Source organism: Drosophila arizonae, chromosome 5, assembly GCF_054131065.1.
Source record: "Drosophila arizonae isolate 15081-1271.41 chromosome 5, UAZ_ARI_1.0, whole genome shotgun sequence".
Taxonomy (NCBI): Eukaryota; Metazoa; Arthropoda; class Insecta; order Diptera; family Drosophilidae; genus Drosophila; species Drosophila arizonae.
The window spans coordinates 907,712-926,218 of record NC_142925.1 but is presented as its reverse complement, the minus strand read 5'-3'; the positions used below and the strand labels follow the sequence as shown (position 1 = coordinate 926,218).

At 37.7% G+C, this 18,507-nt stretch overlaps 2 protein-coding genes across 6 annotated transcripts; both read right to left on the bottom strand.

Annotated features, from left to right (window-relative positions):
- Window positions 1-2,770: 2,770 nt before the first annotated feature.
- On the bottom strand, window positions 2,771-14,062 carry wech (tripartite motif containing 71 protein wech). Of its 4 annotated transcripts, none has more exons than XM_018012359.2 (6): window positions 13,759-14,062; window positions 12,891-13,209; window positions 9,966-10,320; window positions 7,788-9,684; window positions 7,561-7,713; window positions 2,771-7,463 (listed from the first exon to the last, which is right to left on the bottom strand). In XM_018012359.2, exons 3-6 carry the CDS (start codon window positions 10,229-10,231, stop codon window positions 7,293-7,295), a joined length of 2,487 nt encoding a protein of 828 aa, XP_017867848.1. In that variant the 5' UTR covers window positions 10,232-10,320; window positions 12,891-13,209; window positions 13,759-14,062; the 3' UTR covers window positions 2,771-7,292. The 4 variants fall into 4 exon arrangements, with proteins under 4 accessions (XP_017867848.1, XP_089325555.1, XP_017867850.1 ...); XM_089469429.1 differs by having other exon boundaries at window positions 12,891-13,192; XM_018012361.2 differs by lacking the exon at window positions 12,891-13,209.
- Window positions 14,063-14,858: 796 nt separating this feature from the next.
- On the bottom strand, window positions 14,859-18,003 carry Coop (Corepressor of Pangolin). 2 transcript variants are annotated; one of them, XM_018012375.2, is made up of 4 exons: window positions 17,342-18,003; window positions 17,082-17,217; window positions 16,713-17,000; window positions 14,859-15,945 (listed from the first exon to the last, which is right to left on the bottom strand). In XM_018012375.2, the coding sequence occupies exons 3-4, from the start codon at window positions 16,936-16,938 to the stop codon at window positions 15,143-15,145; spliced, it is 1,029 nt and encodes a 342-aa protein (XP_017867864.1). In that variant the 5' UTR covers window positions 16,939-17,000; window positions 17,082-17,217; window positions 17,342-18,003; the 3' UTR covers window positions 14,859-15,142. The 2 variants fall into 2 exon arrangements, with proteins under 2 accessions (XP_017867864.1, XP_017867865.1); XM_018012376.2 differs by lacking the exon at window positions 17,082-17,217 and having other exon boundaries at window positions 17,342-18,002.
- Between the last annotated feature and the right edge of the window lie 504 nt (window positions 18,004-18,507).

Below are 18,507 nucleotides of genomic sequence, written 5' to 3'. Positions count from 1 at the left end.
TTCGCATAGCTCGAGCTAAAGTTACCCAATCGTATATATATCATTTCTCATAGGTAATATATTATTAGCAGTATTTCTTATAGGGTATCTTTAGGCCAGTCCCAATGAAACTTTTCACTTTTACTTGTTTATTTCTTAGAGCACTCGATTGGTCAAACAACATTGTTTCGCGGCATTATTTCACTTCCATTTACTGTAATTGGTATATCAGCTGATTTTGAAACCAAAAACTTGATTTTTTGAAAATATTTAAGAAATGCTTATATAGAGAAATATAGCCACATATATCTACATATAATATATTCTTCAAACAAAACAAACTCCAATGTGCTTGATTGATGAACCGTCTCGCGCGCTTGTGTTGTTTCTGTTTTAACAAACTTTGCGCATTATGAATTTTTTATGAATTAAAAAACAAACAACATTCGAAGAACAAAGTCAAGATACCCTATAATAAAGTTATGGGGATGATAAATGTTATTCTCTCTCTTCTGCGCTTCAGCTACTGAAAACAAGTTTAAAACAAAGTCTGAATACCCTAACTGAAAAACATTTTCAAGCTCTTAAATGTTATTAAAGAACTCCAAGGACTTCAGACGGTAAAAGGAATCTACGTCAAGCTGCCCTTGAATATCTACTATTATAGGATATCTATTATATTACATACAGCCGCCCAGCAGCAAAGGTTGCTGCTAATTGAGCTCTGCTCTTCCTCCTCCTCCGCCGCCTCCTATTCGTCCCTCTTCAGTAGAAAACGAGTCAAAGATCGAGATTCTGTTTACTTTTGAACCACAGCTGAGCGGGACGACTGGTTATAGAAAAACATTTAAATTCATTTATTTTTCTTTTTGCTTTTTATTTGTTATTTTCTCACCTGAAGCAGCATCAGCCCTGACCATGAAAATCTTGACGTCCAACTGCGAGACGTTTGAAGTAGTTTATCTACATCAAATCACACTATAATGGTTTTATTATATCTCTGTCAAGTGTTGACTGGACTTTGTTTAAGACTGCAAATTGAATAATATATATATGTACATGTATGTTTATGTATATAGTCATTTCACATATATTCACTTGGCCTAAAAGTCACGCGATGCCAATTGCTTCAATGTGCGAGAGAAAAAACAAAAAACAAATAAATAAACCTGACCAAATTGAGGCAACAAAATGCTCTTATAAATGGAATACCTCTCGCCTTATACTCCATTTAAATATCATGAGTAAATTTGCAAATATTTATGTTTGGTTGACTTTACTGCAACTGTTAAGACTATAAGATTTTAGAATTATAAGAGTATAAATGTTTAAAAGTCTATACAAGTATTGGAGTACAAGGTATAATATTTGTATAATTTAGGAGTATACGAGTGCTGGAGTATAGATGTTTGCGACTCTTATATACCTTAGCAGCCACACTCCCATTCCCATACTCTTCTTATACTCTAATTACACTCTTTTAGTGACAAGTCTTTATATTTACGAATATGAGACTCAAGATTTTGAAAGTATGAGTGTATTAGAGTAATTGACTTGAGGAGTACAAAAAAGTATTTGATTTTAGAAGTGGAGTAGGGTTGGAGTATATGAGAAGACTATTCGACCTTAAGAGCTAATGAATTTTAGTAGTAGTACGAGCATGGGGTTATATGTTGTTCAGTTTCTTTCAGATAACCAATATTTGATAGCCCGCTGCAGTTATTAGAGCACACCTCTCAAATATTATATTATATGCGTCATATTCTTTACAATCCCTTCCTAATTCTTATTACACTTGAAACAATTGCTGAAACCCACAATGGAATCAGTTTGTAGCATACACTGAGGCGCAACATAAAATAGATTTTAATTTCTATAAGGTATTAAATCAATATTACGGTTTATAAAAATAAATGCTATAATGAAAAACACAGAATTATTAATTATTTTTATTAGTGTATAATTTATTATTTAAATATGTTATAAAATTTGTTTATCGTATAAAATATACTTTTATTCTTGTTCCGCACCTATATATATGTATATATACAACATATATATGTATATATATACATATATATACATGAATATATAGAAAAATTACAATTGTAGTATTTTTGTTTTTTTTTTTGTTTTTGTTTTTTGTTGCTTTTCACACATTATTACACAATTACAATTACAATTTTTTAACTGCAACTCGTTATTTGTTTTTTCAATAATTTGATGTACTTATGTATGTATGTATGTATGAATGTATGCATATATATATGTAATATGTATATGTATGTTATGTAATACTCTTTTCTGTATCTAATACATCGTGCTGCTATGTTGAACTGATGAATATATATGTATGTATACATATATGTATATATATTTATGTATATGCATGTATGTCTATATAATGTGTTTATGTGTGAGTGTGTAGCAAGGAAATCATATCGAGAGAGGAGAATTTTCTTTTCTTATTTTGGTTTTTCCATTTGGTAAATTTCATTCATTTTATATTTAAATATATGTAGAGTATTCGTAATTCGTTATGTATGTAGTTTTTAGTTTATACATATTTATGATGTACATATGCTGTATGTAAGTGATGTAGCAAGCATTTGCAGACAGTTCGACTATTTAAATACACTATGTATATTTAGACATATATGTATGTATGTATGTATGTATGCATGTACACACATACATACATATATGCAGCTAGTTGTAACTCTATATGTAGCATTCATTATATCTACTCATTTTTTTTTTTTTTTTTTTTTTTGCGAAACCAGTAGCTGGCTATATATATATATATATAATATATATATTTATGATTTTTTGTTAATTTCTTTTTATTATTTTTTTTTTTTTTTTAGGTTTTCCTTAATGTTTTTTCTTGTTTATTAAATCATGCTTAAAAATTAAATTTGTACTCGTTTTGTACTCAATTGCTCCATAATTATTACAATATGTAAAGATGTATAGATGTAAGTATGTATGCATGTATGTATGTATAGATGTATACATAGATGTGTCGATGTGTAGTGGATGAATGTATGTATTAATGTATGTGTATGTGGTCATGAATTGATGTAGAAATTTATTCATTATGTACGCCTACTTTGATGTTTCGATAATGTACTCATGTATAGCTGATGCTGATGTATTTATGAACGTTAGAGGGTCTCCATGGAGATGGATCTATGTTATGTAAGTCTGTCTGATGTCCTTTCTATTGATCATGTGGTGTATGTAGGCATTGATGTAAAGATGTATGCACTATGCATTATGTATGGCGTATGATGTGTGGATGTATGTACGTGTTGATGTATGAGCAAACGAAAATAGAAAGGGAAATATGCTAACTTTCATCTATGATTCACGTAGTTGGGTTTTTGTAATCTCTTCATCGATTTTTCAGTTTAAGTCCGAATTCATCCTCAATATACATATATAAAAAATTTATTCAAAATTGTATTTTGATATAAGAATTCCAAATTGATGTTTTTCTTTTACAAATAGGTTAGATCTGCACATTTAGAGCTATGGGATCTGGCCTTAAGTTCAGTTTAGTTTTACGCTTACATCTAAATACCATATATATAAGTATGTATGTATATATGTATGTATGTGTGTGTTTGTGTATGAGTGTATGTGTGTATATAGTACATATATTGTATGTATGTCTGACAAAAAATCTGTGAATACCTGATTTAAGTTTTTGGATTCGTTCTTTCTTTTTGCTTTTGTAGTTCGTTATATGAGCGTATGGGAAATATCGGTTCTATATAATATATATGTATATATGTATATGCAGTGAAAATATTTGTTTTTGGTATGTAAATGTTTTTTAATTAACTATTTTTAAATGTTTGCTTGATGCTACGTTGATTTTCTCTTAGATAACTTTTTGTTTTTTGTTTTCTTTTGTTTTCTTTTTTGATTCTTAAGCCTTTGGCAAATTGTTCAGTATTCAGTTTTACTTTATGTTATTAATCATATATATATATATATAAATGCTTTTTATTTTGAATTATGGCATTCGGTAGTACTTGCGAAACTTCTTCAAAAGTTTCTTTCTTTGTTTGTTTCTTTGCTTTTTTTACACAATTTCAGAACTGTGGCTTTTAGAAAACGTCGCTCATTTGAAATGATTTTAGTATTTGCTTATTTATGTTTTTATTTTTAAGTAAATCTCACACAATCAAGAAATTTGTTTTCTTAGCTTTTAGTAAAATATGGCATTTCTCATATGTCTTATATATGATATATAGATATATAAATATGTGAGTTTATGTTTCAAAACCAGCACAAATAAAATCACAATTATAAATTATAAATGAACGGCGCTTTAAGGTGGTGTGGGTGTGGGTATCTGTGTTTGGGTGTTGAGTTGATGTCAAATAAATGTTTATGGCATTTTTTAAATCAGGAATCTCTTTACATACAAATTGTTGTTGTTGGTTTTTGTTTGTTGTTTTAAGACTAAGTACATAAACTTTTCTCTAAGCGATACATATATATTGTATATATATATTTTATTATTTACTTTTCATATATTTAAATGTTTACTTTGTTTTGTTTTGTTTTTTTTTCGTCAGTTTTGCGCATTTTATGCGAGTTGCTTTAAATGTGGAAGGAGTTTTTTTTTGTTTTTCATATTTAAGCACAAAAACTCGTTTGAAAAACACAAAAAAATGCAAAAATTGAGGCAAAAAATAATTAAATAATTAAGAATAGTTGTATATCTATGAAAACATAGTCTAATGCAATGGCAATCAGTTTAATACTCTTTCCATAATTCGGCTACTATATATGTTATATTTTGTATTTATTTTTATTTTTATTTTTTTTTTTTTTGTATTTGTTGTTTAGTGTGATTTCATAATTAATTAATTATCTTTTGTATTTACCTTCATAATTCTTTCGAGGAACATGTCACCTAAAATATGTATTCAATACGCGCATATTGCTCTGTTTCAAACTCATCTTCGTTCCCATGTTTCTTCTTCTTTTAACTATGTCCTGGCTAGATTTTCGATATTCTTTTTTTTATTTTTAAGTTATTTAGTTTTTAAGTTTCTGCTACTAAATGCTAATGAACACATTCAAGTCAAAAATTATACTAATAATAATAATGACAATAATAATAATAATGACAATGATAATTATAATGTAAAACATATATTTAGTGATTCGTATGTAGGTGTGTGTATTTGTGTGTGTGTGTGTGTCAGTTAAACTCGGTTTAAGCTAAGCCCATATTTTATTATGCATTTCTTATGAATTTTGTTCAATGAAATTGATGGCTTTTCTGATTTTTATGATTGAAATTTTTTAAAATTTTGTTTTGGAATTTTTAAATTTTTTAAAGGAATTTCTTTACATTTTGAAGGAATTTTTATATAAAATATGTTAAACGTTTTTACAAACTTTCTTGAATTGTGAATTATTTTATAACTATATTTTATAAATATTTATAAACAATTTTGTGACAACTTGCAATTTTTAAAATTAACTTTTAAGTTATAAACATTTTTGAATGAATGATTTTATAAATTATTATATGAATTATAAAATTAAACATCAGTTATTATTTTTTATGAATTTTAAATGAATTATATGCATTTTAAATTTAATTTAAAATATATATTTTTTATAAAATATATATTTTTGTTGGATATTTCTTTTAAAATTTTCAAAATTTTTAAATGAGTCTATGCATTTTAAAATACATTTGACAAATTTGAAATGAATCATTTTGTTAATGATTTGTGAGTCATTTGATGAATTATTTATAAAAGGTTAATGAGTTATCTTGGATGTGTGACTGTATTTCATGCTGCTGAGTTTCTCTACATATACATATGTATATACACACATATATGAATATATAGTATATCGTATATCGTATATATGTATATGTATATATATCTTCATGTTAAACTATGTTTTAAGTTACGTTACGTTTATCAAATGTCATTGCAATTATATTTGTTTGTTGTCATAGTTTTAGTTATAGTTTTTATTTGTTTTTGGCCTCACCTTAAAAGGTGTTTCAATTGGCTTTACAATTGCCGTTTTTTGTTTTTAATCAGTCTTCGTTTAAGAGTTCAACCAAATAAAGTCAGCGGGTTTACAATTATATCTTCTCTATACATATATATATATATATATATATATTTACATATACACATATATATCGCTATCATATTATCGTTATCGATTTTTTATACCTTTTACAAAAGTTTCTTTTTTTCATACTTTCTTTCTCACTTTTACTCAGTCTCAATTATAAGAAAATTATTTGTAATATAAACAAATATCTGTAAAACACAGAATATATATATGATATATATTCCGAGACACAATTAAAATCAAATCAAATAGAACTAACAAAAAGTTGGTTTAAAAAAAAAAACAACTAATTATTGAGTAACTCGTCAGGAAACAAAAAACTATGCATCTATATAGAGAGAACTTAACAAGGACATATTCGATCATCTCTCTCTCTCTCACGCGCGCTCGGTATTTATTCCTCCTTGTGCTTTTTAACTTAGTTAGATAACTGTTTCAGCAACTCAGCCTAACTAACTGTTAATTATAGTTTTATTCATCTACAACTTTTGTGTTCTTGACTTGCATATAAAGAGCTTATCCTATCTCTCTTCTCTTTCTATGGTGTTTTATTCTGTAATGCTCCGCTTTGCATTTGTTAGCATTCTCCCTCTCTTACTTCTTCCTTTACTTTTCTCTTTATCTTACTCAATCATCCCTTTCTCGTCTCTCTTTCGTCTTACATTTTCCTTGCTCCTTTTTCTTCTTTTCCCTCTTCTTTTAGTTTTCGCTCTTCCTATTTTCCTCACTCTCCCTCGCGCTCTGTTTGTTCTAGTTTCTCGCTAGCCTAAAAAAAAATCTACTTTATGCACATTCTCTCATTCTAATTTCTTTTGTTGGTATTTTGCTTTAATTTTTTTTTTGTTTTTTTTTTTTTTGTTTATCTGGTATATTCGCTAAATATATATGTATTTTATTTATATATTGTAAATTACCAAATTTTTTTTAATAACTCTTAAGCTTTATCGAGGTAATCGTTGTAGCACTTAAGCTAAAAAAATTTTCACTAATTTTAATGCCATTTCTTTTGTGTTTCAATATTTTAGTTTTGTTCATGTTTTTTTTCTATTTTGGATTTGTAAATCGTCTAAAAAACAAAACAAAAAAAACTAACGTCGTCTGTGTCGTTAAAGTCAAGTTTTTTGTTAGTAATTTTTATAGTTTATCGTTTGAACAGTTTTGCATTGTTTTTGATAAACTAGGGTTTAGAATACGTGCACAAACCGCTTGTAAGGGTTAGACCCTTCCTTGGAGTCTGGCGATAGCTCGATGAGAAAGACTATGCGTCCGTCTGGCATTAAAGCCACATCGCAGGTGCGATCCTTTTCATCCAATGTGGGTGGCATTAAGGGATTGATAGAAGGACGCACTTCAATCTAAATAAAAGAGGGAGAGAGATGATATTAGTTATATATACAGAGAGATAAAGAAAGAGGGGAGGGAGGGAGAGTATGCATTAGATTCCTGACTTACATCCCACATAAAGTCTAGATTCTGATTGAAGACGAGTATGCGTTGATTCTTGGAATCGGCGACTATAATGCGACCCTCGTCATCGCAACAAAGACCCGAGGGGCGATTGAACTCATGAAAGCCAGAGCCCTCATGTCCTTTCACAGACAAAATCTAAAGAGAAAGAGAGAAATATATATAAATATAGTTGAGGTCAGAATTCAGGAGAAGTTCATCTCAGTTCTTACATCATTAATATCCGGATCGATAAGATATAGACAATGATTATCAAAATCGGATACGATTATGTTTCCCGTGGGCGTGTAGCAAACACCTCGTGGCGAGGCAATGCCCTTCGTCTGCCCGTGATTATCGAACACTATTTGCCGTATGAAGCGTCCCTCGGAATCGAACTGCTGTATGCGATGATTCCTGGAGTCGGTGACTACAATTTGGCGTCTCGAGTTCACAGCCACATCCCATGGATATTGGAACTGTCCATACTCTTTGCCATAGCTGCCAAACTTGAGCAAGAAGACGCCGCTGGCTGTGAAGATTTGCACACGATGATTATCCTTGTCGACGACGATGATGCGATTGTCCACATCGACGCAAATGCCGGCAGGCAAATCGAATTCACCGTTGCCAACACCTTTGCGTCCGAACTTGAACTTGAGCGAGCCATCCGGATTGAAGACCTGAACACGATTGTTGCGTCTGTCCGAGACGAGCACATGTCCCATTTTGTCCACACACAGGCCCCAAGGACGACTCACCTGGCCGTCCTCATGGCCCTCGGTGGCAAAGGAGAGTGAGAGCGCGTTCGAATTGCGCACCTTGACCAGATCCATGCAGCCCGGTATAGCCTGCGTGGTGCGCGGTGCACTGAAGTGCAGACCCGGCGAGCTGCGCAATCCGTTCAATTCCCAGTCCAAAGCGGCGCTAGACATGCCACAGGAGCTGCCCACTCTAGCCGGCTGCATGATCGGCGAGGGTATGCGGAAGCTGTTGTCGCGGAGCAAGGGACGACGCACAGTGGTCGAGGCCACGTTCAGGGCTCCATTGCTGGCCAAGTTGGTCAGGCCAAAGGCCATATCAATGTTGGCCGCAGCTGGAGCCGCAGCTGGTGCGGCGTTTGCCACAATGCCATTGCTGCTCGAGACGATGGGCATGTTCTTGTCGTCGACTAGGATAACGCCTCCCTGTGTGCGTATGTCCTGCAGCAGACTGTAGTCGGGCGGCGCAAAGGCAAACACCTCCTGCTTGGGCTGCAAGTCCTTGTAGATGCCCGCAAACTGCTCCATCTGTCGCTGGCCATTGGTCAGCTTCATGGCCAGCTCGATTTGGTCCATGCTACACGCATTTTCGGCCACCTTGCTAAGCATGTCCGATGTCTCCGAGAGACCAGCCAGAGCTGACTTCAGGCCCGCCATCTGATCATGCAGTATGGCCAGACGACGCTGGCGCAGCTTCTCCACAAAGTCTAAGAGGAATCGCTCGCGATCTTCGATGGCAATGATGAACTGTCGGAATGCTTTCCGGATGTTGTCGCTCAACTCGCTGCAATTGCGCTCGATGAGGCGTATGAAAGCGAGCGCCTTATCGATGCTGCTCTTGATGCAGCGCGTGCCCACCTGACTGCTCTCGATGGCGCCTTCCAACTTCTCCTTGGACCCGATCATGAAGTTCTGTATCGAGGCATAGCTGTGCTCCTTGTGCTCGTGCAGCGTGCAAAATTGACAAACCAACTTGCGACAGTAGTCGCAGACGTAGCGCAGCATCTCATTGTGTATATCACATATGTAGTTGCTGCTCGATGGCGTTTGGACATTCGACGAGCTGCCGCCAGTTGGGGAGGCGCCAATCGGCGTCGGCAGCGAGACGATCGAGTGATTCGAGGATAATGGACTATTGCGATGCTCGCGCAAGCAGTCGTTGCACATGAATTCGTTGCACTCCAAGCAACGGATCGAGGCGCTCACCTCGCACCAGCCACAGCTGATGCTCGAGTTGTTTGACGACTCCGGGGACATCTTCGAGTGACGCGAGGCGCCACTTCCGATCGGCCCAATTCCAAAATGATCTCCATGTGTGTCCAGGCCGCCCAAGAAATTATTGATAAAGAAATCTGTGCGAGGCGGCGAACTAAAGAAAGAGAGAGAAAGATTCGATTAGTCCAAACCTTCGAAATAAATATAATTCCAATTCATATTCAACTGCATATTCAAATTCAAAATTCGATAAATAACATTCATTTATCGAACTGCTATCGAATCTTTTATTCAAATGAACTAAAGAACTTGAAGCTCTGAACTAAAGTTTAAAGTTAAACTTACAGTTAAAGTTTGTGATAATTCAAAGTTTCTTAATGAAGAAGTTTAATTCATTTGGAGTGGAACTGGTTCAAGTCGCTATGATTCACTTACCCATTGGCTGCGCCCACATTGGGCATGAGTCCCACATTGAGATCCCAGGCGGGAAATGATTCCAGTATGCCGGCAAGTAGTCGTTCCGATGAGTTGCTGGCGTTGCTGCTGATGCTGCCGCTGCCGCTACCGCTGCCACCGTTGACGCCGACGCCGGCATTGGTAGCGCCAGAGCCACTGCCGCCTCCGACGGCGGCGACCGCGCTTGGCGCATTGCTGTTGGCCATTTGTTGTGGAACCGTATTGTTTGACAAGAGTTCCATCATAAGATTTTGTTCTGTATTGAGATCACGTTACGATAAGTGGCAACAGCGTTGTAGGCGTGGCCCTTGGCAGTCAACGAGACACTCTCAAGCTAAATGGAGACAGACGGAGACGCAGTTGAGTATAACAGTTGCGTATAACAGTTGTCGGTATAACAGTTGTCAATATAAAAGTTGTTGGTATAACAACAGCTTTATTCTATTTTATTGATTTTATTTGAATTGCGTTTGGAACGCGCCAAAAAGTGGAAAATTAACCGCGAGGCGAAGGCGAGGTTCACAGACGCCGTGTAGGCAGCTAACTAAGTTGAGAATAGGCAATGTCCTGTCATTAAGTAGTCCAAATGAGCAGGACTCAGCTCTACCTCTACCTCTCGCTCTCTCCCTCTCTCTCTCGCGCACAAGCACCCAATGCGTGACTGCAGCTGCTTGCATGTGTGTGTGTGCGTCTTAGGTAGCGGGAAATCGTCTTTGGCTTGGGCCATTGTTACTTGATCCCTCAGGAAAATGCAAGCGACCCGCATGAGCAGCTGCACAACAAGGCACAGGCTCACGGCTCACGGCTCACAGCTCAGGAAGAGTCTTAAGGCAGCAGGTCAAAAACAAGACGAAGAAAAATGAAATGGTTTTCCAGTTTATAGCCTTGGCAGCATCCTGGAATTTGGCACGCATTTTCCCAATTTATGACACTGATTCCGTTTTAGTATACAAAATGGCGGACATAAGCCAGAACCAGAAATCCATAACCAGTGAAAGAAAGTTTTCGAACTCGAATTCGAATTAATTAAATGTAATGATAAAGCATGGCATGAAAATATTTAGATGCCCAAGGAACCAAGTTTTCGAAAAATGTAAATGTAAATAAAATAATTGCATTACATTTATTACATATTAATGTTTCGAAATCGAAACAGAAGCGAATGCGATGTAAATGGTACAGTTAAAGTATCATAAAACTTCTTCAAAAAAGATACCCAATTCCCAACCATTAGTAAACAACAAATTGCAATTCTCTTGTTAGCTAGTGTAAATGCAACACCCTTCGACTCTGGCTGTACTTGCAGAAGGGTTCTGTGACCCACAAACAATTTCCAAAACAAAACAAATAAAAAGCCAAAAACTACGCACCAAAAACATTTTCTATTTATAGGACTTTCTAGATAACGCTAAAACCACCCCCAAAGGCCCCCACACCCTAAGGCCACGATTTCTACCCGATTTCCGTGTTAACTTCGAATCCAGTAAAAAAAAAAAAAACTGGTTGTGCTCGTTGCCATCTTCAAGATGGAGCGACAAAACGCCCAAAATACAGACGGACGGGCGGACGACCGACCGACTTTCATCCCCTCTTAGAGCAACAATAATAACAGAAAATTCAACAACAACAAGAGGAAGAAGCGGTACAACAAGAAAACGCAGCGACAGATGGAGATTACACTGGAAAAAATAATTATGGTAGAACTTGTTTTGCAGTTAACTTTTGCCTTTGAGAGTTAATTCAATAAAGGAGTTACTACAGTAAAGACAGGCTAGAAAAAAAATGAGCCGAATCGAAGGATCTAAACTAAATACATCTGAAGAATAAAATAACTTTGATACAGTGAGTGCTGACTAAAAAGAATTGACAAAATGAGGTGTGGAAAGAGTTCGAAATTAGCTTGAAAAAGTTAAATAATAATGAGCAACAGTGGAAGAGCCAATGAGCTAAACAGAACTAGTTCAATTCATTTTACAAATATTTACTCAAAATTAAATGAATAATAAAATAAAGATAATAAATATTTAACAGTAATAATAGCAATAATAGTTTTGGAATATTTTTCCCCAATAATAAGTTTAGCTTAAACGAATTATCAATCTATTTCTTAAGAATCATAGAATAGTCTGGAATCAAAACAAAAAAAAAAAATCTTTTGCGCCGAAACAGCTCCAATTAACTCACCCTCCCTAGCCCACTCTCTTTCTCTCTCTGTCCCTCTCACTCTCTCGCGCTATCTACCTTTCTGCCCTGCTCTTTCTCTCACTCCTTCACTCTCTTCTACTCTGTGGCAGCAATGAAAACTTGTATGTGTGCGCGTATGTGTGTATATATGTATGAATGCAAGGCCTTACAAAATGATGCACTTCTAGATTTTTGGGCCGTGTAGACAAAATACACTGTGCAGAAACTACCCTTGTCACCCTTGGAACATTTCCATCGAAACAGTCGCCGTGTCTCAAAAACGTTGTAGAAAAAACAGCAACAACAACATGAAGCAAGAAGTTAAAGTCCTTTTGCATTTGTATACACACTTACACACACATAGAAACAGTCTGTATATGCGTGTGTGTGTGGACTACGTGCAAGACGCAAAAACGGCAAGGGATGAGGGTTGTATTTATACAAATATCTAGGTGGGTAGATGTACATGTATGTGTGTGTGAGCAATACATACAAACGGCAAAAAAAGAAGAAAATCTCAATGTACTATTGAAAAAATCTTAAATGTTACTGTTAATCAATTAATAATTACGGTGAGTGTATTGGATTTTGGAAAATCTCTGTTTTTATTATCTTGTTTGCTTCCAAAGAAATATTTAACAACGGTTTCCCTGCGCTTTAAGCCCCATCACTGTTTCTGTTTTTCCGTTAACTTTTTTTTTTTTTTTATTTACTACACACCTTTTTTAGCTGCTTCATGCAAGCCGCTGAAAATATCGTTGTTGTTTTTGTTTTGCTACTGATTTTAAACTTTACCGTTTATTTTTGTTTTTGTTTTTTCTTATTATTTTGACACACACACATAAATATATGATGTACTTGTACTTATATTTTGCGCATAAAATTTATTGATTTACGTCTTATGGAGTTTCTTTTTTTTTTAATATTTTCTTCATGCGAGATTCTTTGATGGGTATGTAAGACCGTGAGATCTCATGCGTAATACGTTTCGACTCCCGACATTCGTGTATTCCTTTGCCCGACTAAAAGATACATTCGACTAAAAACACAACATAATAATCATGCCTGCCCTTCTACGTATACATATGCATATGCGACTGTGTGTGCGTGAGTGTTGCTTCTTCTCTGCTATGTTGTTGTTGTTTGTTGTTGCTGCGCTTGCTCATCATCTATGTAGCTAAACAAAAAATAATATAAACCCAAATGTATCTCACTCCGTTTTTCTTCTTTTTTCTGATTCTGTTGTTTGCGTTCGCGCGTGCTCCAAAAATTTCACTCTTTGGGTTTTTGCCGTGCAGCCGCTGCTCTCTCACTGGCGCTCACGTCCACTCTCGCTTACTCACTCTCTCTCGCTCTCTGTCTGTCTGCCGCCTATCGCATTGGGTATACTTATGCGTTTGTATGTATGTATTGTTTCACATGCACGCGCACATTTTACAATTATGTGCGCGAGAGTGTGTGCGCGTCTGTGTTTTATCTTCTATTTATTTTCACTTATGCGGCGCGCAAAGAAATGCAATGCGCCCTGCCCTGGCTAATCGAAATTAAAACATGCACTTTTTCGGTAATTTCTAAATTATAAACATACTTTTCTTTATATTTTAACAGCGTTGTGCGTGCTTAAAATAGGTAAAATGCGCGCGGTTGTGCGTATGCTACTTTGCGGTTTCAATGATTTTAATTCATGTTTGCTGCGTTTGTTGTTTTCATTTAGTGTTTCCGTATAATTTTGACCCACTTCTCGGGGGTTTTGCTACGCTGGGGGACCAGGGCTCCTTTTTGTATTTCGCACTCTCGATATATTCAACCTTCACGCACGCATTTAAACATGAAACTGGATGCACGACAACGTTGCTGCTGCCCCTTTGGCTTGTTATTTTTTGTTATGGCACACTACATGAGTGACAGCATATGACACAACCGCATGTATTTTGCCAGCGCAGCTTTTAGTGTTGGCTAGCATATGCATATGTTACGTGTTCACTAACACTACCCAACTGCCTATGATGAGTTGTCAGTATAAATTCGAACAGCATTCCTCTATCTGAGCAACATGTCCTATTGGCTCGCAGCATATTCGTATTTATAGCGCATTAAAGCGTCGCCTTGGTCTCGGTTTTTGTGGTGACACACAAAGAGAGCCAATGTTAAAGAGAGGGAGAGAGCGAGCACATTAACGGCGCATGTGGCGGCGAAAATATGGCCGGTGGTGGCGCGCATTTGTTGTTGCTGCTGCTGCTTCTTGCGCTTCGTTTGTTGTTGCTGCAGCTCAGCTCGCTGCTGTTGTTGTTGTGTCGTCGCTAGAAACAACACCCTTAAGGAACTTGTTTTCATCTCTCTCTGTGCCTTTTGCACTGACAAAAATTTCGTGCTCGCTGGCCGAGAAAATGCCATCGAAAACGTTGCCCCAACGGCGGCTTCATGGAATTTATTGAGACAGACAGACGGACAGACCGGTTCAGGTAAAGGTGCGCAGGTGCGCAGCCCACCCGTTGCAGGTAAGCGGTCCAAGCGTCCTTTACAACACTAATTACATGATGCGTGTAGCACACAGTCACATAATTATGTACAGTGAGAGCTCGCTAAAACGTACCGCTCAAGCTTGTTAGCTACGGTAAAGCCTTAATATAGCGAACTGACAGTACTAAACTATTTGTAACGAGTTTACGGTAGTTATATTAGCTCCGCTTGAGTGTTTACTGCAGTCATTTATTAGATTCGTCTTCCTGTTTACATTCTATGTAATGGGTGTTTCAGTCGCATAATTTAATACTGTAAGCTAAGCTTAAAATGTACAATTTAGTGTATAAAGTACTTCTATGCGAGGGTAGTTTGAAAGTTTCTGAGATAACATCATATTTATACAATATATTCTGAATACACTTATTTATATAGTCTAAAATATAAATAACATAATCTTTAATACTATTGAAGTTCTCAAACTACCCTCGCATAGCGTAAGGCTACCACAATCAGCCAAACTCAAGTTCTTCAATTAAAACATTTTGCAGCTTCTGTCGCACCCGCAGCTTGCGCCGCTCATCCAATCTCTGCAGGAAGGGCATCAGGCTAAGCAGGAACATGCGATCCGCATCGTCCTGGATATCCTGTCCATTGGGCTCTGTATTGGTCGCAGCATCCATGCTGATGTACTTAAAGGGTAAATCCTGTAGAACTGCTGGCTTTTGCTCCTCCTCGGTCTTGACGACGGTCGGCTTCTCCTTGGATTGCTGCACGTCCTCATCCTCATCGTCGAGCACTTCGATGGTGAAGACGCTGGGGTCAGGTCGCTGCTCCTCCTCGGTCTCCGATGCAGCATCCTCATCGAAATCATCATCATTGAGCTCCTCGCCCTTGCTGCTCTGCACATCCTCCAGTTTCACACGCTTGCAGTCCCGCTGCTGATGCTGTTCCTCCTCGAAGAAGGAGCTGATGTCCGAGAAGCTCGGCTGATGCAACTCCGAATCGTAGCTATCGCTCAGCTCACATATCGGCTCGGTGGCTACAATAGGTTCATCATATTTATTGCGACTTCTGTCGTCCAGGATGTGATTATTGTTCTCTGTCCAGTGTATGGGCGGATGCTTCTTGGAACTCGAACTGGATCCCCGCGTTCGCGCCTGCCTCATGATATTCTCATGCACGGCATGCTCCATGAAGCGCATATCGTTGTAGAAGCGCCACGACGAGGGCGACTCATTCGACAGGTTGTTACGTATGTACACCTTACGGAAATTATCGCGCAGGTGTCCCCACTTCACACGGCATACGTCGGCTGCAGGGGAAAGACGGAGAAGAAGAGAAGGTGAACAAGAGGATAATGAATCGATTGCCATCGGTGCATGGGGCACAGATGTCTGATGATTGACAACCAAACCGCAATAGCAATATAATGCCTATGTACAGTGTGTCCTCGCTAAAAAAAACTGCAATACAGTATCTTTTAATAATACGTACAGTGTGCACTCGCATGGTAAAGCAGCCGAGAACCGCAAAATTAAGTTCATACAGTGTGTACTTGCTAAGTAAACACCAGTTGGCTAAATGAAATGTAAAAACTTATGCATATATGTATTGTAAGTACAATGTACCCTCGTTAAGTTAAACGATAGAATAAATTGAAATGCGTTGTAAAACTTGAAACTGTGACGTGAACTCGTTTATATCATATTTACTTTAGTCATTTTTGACTACAGCTATCATTCACTAAGGCCCTAAAGAATTAGCACGCGTTCATTCTATTGAGTTTACACTGTCAATTACTATGAAAATTCTTGTTAAGGCCTAGCTTACTTTCCTTTCTTTTGATTCGCCTTACCGAATGCGCACTGTAGAAACAAACATGTTCACACATATGCATAAGTACGTACTCAAACACACGGAAACCGCATGCCATACACACAAACACACACACTCACACACACACACACAGTAGCACCATATGTACGGGCTGAACATGTTGCTTATACGCCTTTTGCAATCAGAGAGTTAGCTTCGCTTGTTACCTGGCCGAAAACGAAAAACGTGGGCTGTTCAACTTACCTGGCAAATTGACATCCTTTCCGACGTCGAACCAAATGGGCGTAATATCGCTGCGCTTTTGGCCATTCGCGTTGGTGCGCATCCAGAGGATGGGACGGCGAGAGACGGCGGCAATGAGCCGTTTCACTGTTTCGATGGGCAGTTTGGCAGTGTTAGTGAAGCCGAAGGCGCCAACGGAGGGTGGCGAAGTGGAAGCCGATGACGCATTGCTGTAAGCCAGCTCCATGGCTGATGCTTGCTTGATCCGTGTAAAGGTCCGACTCGCGCGGCTCAAGCGCTACACCAAGACTAAAAAAGCGCAGCCAAACACACAAAACAGACAACAAAAATGTATAAAGAAAAGAAAAACTACGGGCACGCCACACCGACCACGACAAACGGCGTACGGGCAACGGCGCAGACGACGACGACGACGCAACCAGTTTACGTGCCTTTTGGCTGCGGCGAAGGCGAAGGCGCAACGCAAAGCGAACGATCAACAGATATGTGTGTATGTACAAGCAGTCTAGAGTGAGAGAGTGTGAGAGACAGACGTTGAGTGAGAGCGAGAGAGAGGCAGAGAGTGAGCCAGCGCGTAGGCAGGGCTCAAAGCAGACAGGCTTTGCTATCGAAGAAGAAGAAGAACTCACCGGCCGACGCGCTGTTGCGACGACAACGTCTACTATCCGGATGTAAAGCTTCCGCTGCCCGCTTGACGGCTGTTTCTTTGCTGTCTCCTCTTTACGCTTTACGGTTGTTAACTTTGCCTCGGCCGTAACGAATTGCAAATGCGCTGTTGTTGTTGACCAGCTGGCCGACTATAGAAATACAAACGTAATCAGTAGCTAGTCTTAGCTGATTAACAGACGAATTTTTATATTCTTATAGCTAGAATCTCCAACCGTATCCTAGCCTCACTCTTTCGCACTCTCTCTTTCTCGCCAACACACGAATATGCTGCACGCTGAGGATTGTAGCGTGCGCAGTTGTTGCGCTTTGTTTATTTTTAAACAAAACTGGATTTTTTCGCTCACTACGGTCGACTGGCTGGCTGGCTGGCTGGCTGAGCTGGAGCTGTGTGGCATGGAGCGAACCTGAACGTAAAATGTTCACGCTACGCCAGTGAAGTCAACGTAAAAACGAACAGAGGAGCTGATACACACGTAAATGTGCACGCCTCTCCATATGTGTATGTATGTGTGTATATACTAGACACATACGTATGCATGTGTACATACATGTGTGTGAGTGTCATGTGTAGCATCGATACCAGTAGAAATACAAGACCCAACATAAACTTCGTTTTGCACGATCTTCGCTCGTCTGGGCCTGGCCCTGTTTTTGTTTTACTGCTATCTCCCATTTGGTTCTCTATGCTCGAAACTCGAGTGTACGTGCGGTCGTTGTGCTTGTGTGTGTGTGCGAAATTGCAAGCAAAGGCGAATATGAGAATTGTCTGCGTGTTTATTTTATCTGCCGCTGAGCTTGACATTTGATCCTTGCAGCAGTTGAAGGAGTTCGAACGAACAGCTGTAAAATCTTGTTTTAGCTCAAAATGAAAAATATAAATTCTGATTAGCTCTTACGGCATACATATGTAAATAAAAAACTAGACAATCTGTTAAGCGCTGCTTCAGCTATTCACGGCGAAAAATGCGAGTTTCTTATGTTTTCTAAGCTCACATACGCCGCAAGATGTACACATAGAAAGTTATGTATGTATGCATGGGTGCATGGCCTTTGCAGGCATTCATACGTATATACATACATGTATGTATGTACATATTTGTATACATTTTTCTGCATTAATATGATA

Bases quoted from the DNA above. Each gene is read 5' to 3' on its own strand.
- Coop (XM_018012375.2), bottom strand. From the start codon at position 16,938: ATGGAGCTGGCTTACAGCAATGCGTCATCGGCTTCCACTTCGCCACCC. The intron at 15,946-16,712 runs GTAAGTTGAACA...TTTCCCCTGCAG, and splicing joins AAAGGATGTCAATTTGCCAG to CCGACGTATGCCGTGTGAAG.
- wech (XM_018012359.2), bottom strand. From the start codon at position 10,231: ATGATGGAACTCTTGTCAAACAATACGGTTCCACAACAAATGGCCAAC. The intron at 7,714-7,787 runs GTAAGAACTGAG...CTTTCTCTTTAG, and splicing joins TCGATCCGGATATTAATGAT to ATTTTGTCTGTGAAAGGACA. The intron at 7,464-7,560 runs GTAAGTCAGGAA...TCTTTTATTTAG, and splicing joins ATCTAGACTTTATGTGGGAT to ATTGAAGTGCGTCCTTCTAT.